Source organism: Centruroides vittatus, unplaced genomic scaffold (genome assembly GCF_030686945.1).
Source record: "Centruroides vittatus isolate TY-2023 unplaced genomic scaffold, ASM3068694v2 contig_1473, whole genome shotgun sequence".
In the NCBI taxonomy this organism is placed as follows: domain Eukaryota; kingdom Metazoa; phylum Arthropoda; class Arachnida; order Scorpiones; family Buthidae; genus Centruroides; species Centruroides vittatus.
Window position 1 is genome coordinate 1 of NW_027120912.1, and position 3,762 is coordinate 3,762.

The 3,762-nt window shown below is 27.4% G+C and overlaps 1 protein-coding gene across 1 annotated transcript; it reads right to left on the minus strand.

Moving 5' to 3' along the window:
* Nucleotides 1-1,740: 1,740 nt before the first annotated feature.
* LOC136968398 (uncharacterized) lies at nucleotides 1,741-2,414 on the minus strand (the record flags this gene model as incomplete). Its single annotated transcript, XM_067262415.1, has 2 exons — nucleotides 1,926-2,414; nucleotides 1,741-1,853 (listed from the first exon to the last, which is right to left on the minus strand). Coding segments are annotated over exons 1-2 (549 nt in total), but the record flags the coding sequence as incomplete, so codon positions are not given.
* Nucleotides 2,415-3,762: the final 1,348 nt, after the last annotated feature.

Below are 3,762 nucleotides of genomic sequence, written 5' to 3' on the forward strand. Positions count from 1 at the left end.
TTGACCTGATAAAATTTGAAACCCTCAACAGTTGATAAATTACCTTAATGAGGCAAAAAAAAATTTTTCACTTCTACAGAGTGAAAAATCAATTACTGTATATCTCGGCGGATAAGACAATAGTTGAATCATAAAAAAAGGCCCTCAAAATCCGGGGTTGTCATATAAGACAGATACAAAAAATTAGATTGAAATTTATATAAATTAAAACCATTATAAAAAACTGGACAAACTGTAATTATTTACTAGTAGAGAGTAGGGTATGTGCACAAAATAGAATAGCCCATACAACGTTTTTGTGAATAGTCAAGGCCATTACCTGAATGCTGAATCATTGCGAATGCTTGCAACAATCGCAAGGCAGTGCTGCCAGATGCAAGAAAATAAATTTGTTCATTTGAAAAATTACAGATATGACATAATTCTGTATACACTGTACAGTATTATTATTCAGATGATTATCGCTGATCTAAACTAAATTCATAGGCCGTTGATAGTTTGGGGTCGTCTTACGGAACAGATATAAGCTAAAACTATAAAACTTCGATGAAAATTTATACCTTGTCTTATCCGCCGAGATATATGGTATGTATGTTTGTAATAACTTCTTTACTTGAAATTTTATTTAAATACAGTCAAACTCAGTTATAATAAACAAATATAGAATTCATGATAAAATGAACAAAACACCATAACAATTTTAATTTTTAACAGCTTTGTTTCAAATAAAATAAATAAAGGACTTAAAAAATGGCCAAAGATCTTGAAAATTATTTCCTGGATATTGATTCAAACTTGGAATGAGTTTTCATATTCATCACCGAAGAAAATATGTATGGTGATATTAATATACAATGTTATATTAGCATTATTTAATACAAGCAGAAATTCATAACAATGAAAATTAATTATTAATTTATAAGATAACATCCCAAGTATATACTCAATAGTTTATATGTGAAGATCAAGCAATAGTAATGTATTATGTTTTTGAGTCATATTATGTTCTGCTGCAATTATTTCTATTTTTCTGTCAATGAATGATGACAGATTTTCTAATCAGATTGAAAACAGCTGATTAAATATTAGAAAATGTAATATTGTAAGAGTTACTGTAAAAATGCTAAAAATAATCAGCTGCTTTATTATTATATAATCAGTCAAACCTGTTTTTATGCGGTCTTTTTTTGTGCGATTTTTTATTTGTGCATTTTTTTATTTGTGCGGTATAGTTGGCGACTAGTCTCATGCAATTTGTCATGTCTCTCGTTGACTTATTATAGCTAAATAAACTTATTATAGCATAAATGAACGTATTATAGTAATATTATTGCATGAATATGCGAAAAATGAAATAATTTATTTTTTAAGTCAACAAAACACCACCTGGACAAAAATATGTAAAACAGACGATAGACGAGACAATGCAGTCAAGTGCTGACATCTGTTGTCAATAAATTCTATTTCGTACGGTTTTGAGTTATTTTCTATGAGACTTTTTTTATGCAGTCCCTATTGACCGCATAAAAAAAAATATTTTTTAAATTGTGTTGCAAAAACTATTTTTTATAGCCACTCGTGAAGTTTCGTGCGATTTTTTTTTATGCGGTCCCCTATCCTCCGCATAAAAACAAGTTTGACTGTAATCTAAATCTAAAATATACAAAAAAATCTAATTAAACTGATTAAATTATCCTGAAACATCTTATATACAGTATATAATTATTAAATTTCACTAACCTTTGGGTCATTTACAAATGTTTGATATAAATTTTTCCAAGTTTCTGCAAACTGAAGTAGTGCTGTATATTCTATTAAAGCATCTTTATCAACATGTTGGTAGTGTGTTTTATCTAAAAAAATAACAATTTATGATAAATGATTAAAATAATAAAATTTCTTGATTTAATATTTTTTATCTTTACCTTTAGAAAATTCATTTGAATCAGCTTTTTTATTTTCATCCAACTGCATATTTTCAGGTACTGGAATTTGTGATTTTGAAGATATTTCAGAAACAGTAGCTTCTTGAAAAATATTTGTACCTGTGTTTTCTGGAACTTTAGAAATAGCAACTGCAGACTCAGATATTGAAATTTCAGGCTTAACTTCAAAAATTCTAGAGTTTTTTGTTGTTTGATCTGATGATGTCAATGACGATAATTTATTACTTTGGGGAAAAGAAACAAATTCTAAAGGAGGAGATTGACTAACTACTGCATTACAATTCGTATGATCCATTGAAATCTGAGGAACAACATCCATTGCAGCATTCTGAGTAATTGTAATATCTGTTTCAGAAGACTGAGAAACTACATTATCTACCTCAGAACATTCAATCACAGAAGAATTATTATTCATATCATTTTCATTTGAATTTCCTAAAAAAAAAAAAATATATATATTTTAATCTAAGTACTTTAACTATTTAAAATTAAATTTAGAGCATTTCTATATTTATCTATAAATATTTCTTCAAAAAATATACTTAAGATATTTGGTTTAATTTGGAATTGAAAATTTAATTATATTCTCTTATATTTCAAAAATATCAATCAAACAAAAGCATTTCAACATAATACAATATAAATTAATTTATAAAATTTAATAAAGTTATAAAATAAGATCAAACTTTCTAAATAAAGCAAAACCTTGCATGGAGTGAAATGCAACCAGTGATGCTGCTTGTTGCATCATGCCGTCTATATTAACAATCAAGGTATGATCTTTTGAGTGAGTGCATGCACATAGTATCCATTGGATTTCTGACAAAGTGAAAATGAAAGATCTCAAAATATGTGTTTCTGTGAAATTTTGCTTCAACTCACTAAAAACTTTTCAGAGACATTTCAAGTACTTAATCAAGTATATAGGGTGGACTCTGTGAGCAGAACCAAGTGCTACAAATAGATCAAACATTTCAAATCAGGAAGAATGGACAATATCATTATATACAGAAGCTTCTCAAAATATTGAAAAGAAATAAAAAGTAACTAGAGATTTCACAAGAGATTTATTTAAATTATAGTAATTTAACAAAAACCTATGCACTTAAAATTTAAAACAATAAACAACAACTTTACCAGAAAACTGGAACTGTACATGTAGAGAATCACACCTAAATGCAAAATTTCCAGCAAAGAAACACTCAAATTTAATATTTGAATGTTTTCAGCTACTACTTTATCAGCCCTCTTCAGGAAACGTAAAACAAAAAATTAGAATGCAGTTACATTCTATATATAGAACAATTTTTTCGTTTTACATTTCCTGAAGAGGGCCGATAAAGTAGTAGCTGAAAACATTCAAATATTAAATTTGAGTGTTTCTTTGCTGGAAATTTTGCATTTAGGTGTGATTCTCTATTTGAAATTTAGAACATTAACTATCTCCAGATCTATATTATATATAAAAGATGAAGGAATTTAATCAATCACCATCCAATTTATTTCTGTTCCTTAATATTTTTGAGATAAAATCAGACAAATATGTTAAAATAAAAAATAAATTTATATATTTCAGGTATAAAATGCTTACTTTCAAGTAGTAAATTGTTTAAATTTTTCACCAAAAGAACTACACAAGTCACTGTTTGAACTGAACTGGAACAATGACTTGTGTACGTTAAGAAGCTGAAATTTTCCTAAAACAGGACAAAAACATTCCTTCAAGAAAAATTTAAACAATTGGCTACCTGAAAGTAAGCATTTTATACCTGAAATAATAATATGGAGCCAGAAACATATGATGTAATATTTGTCG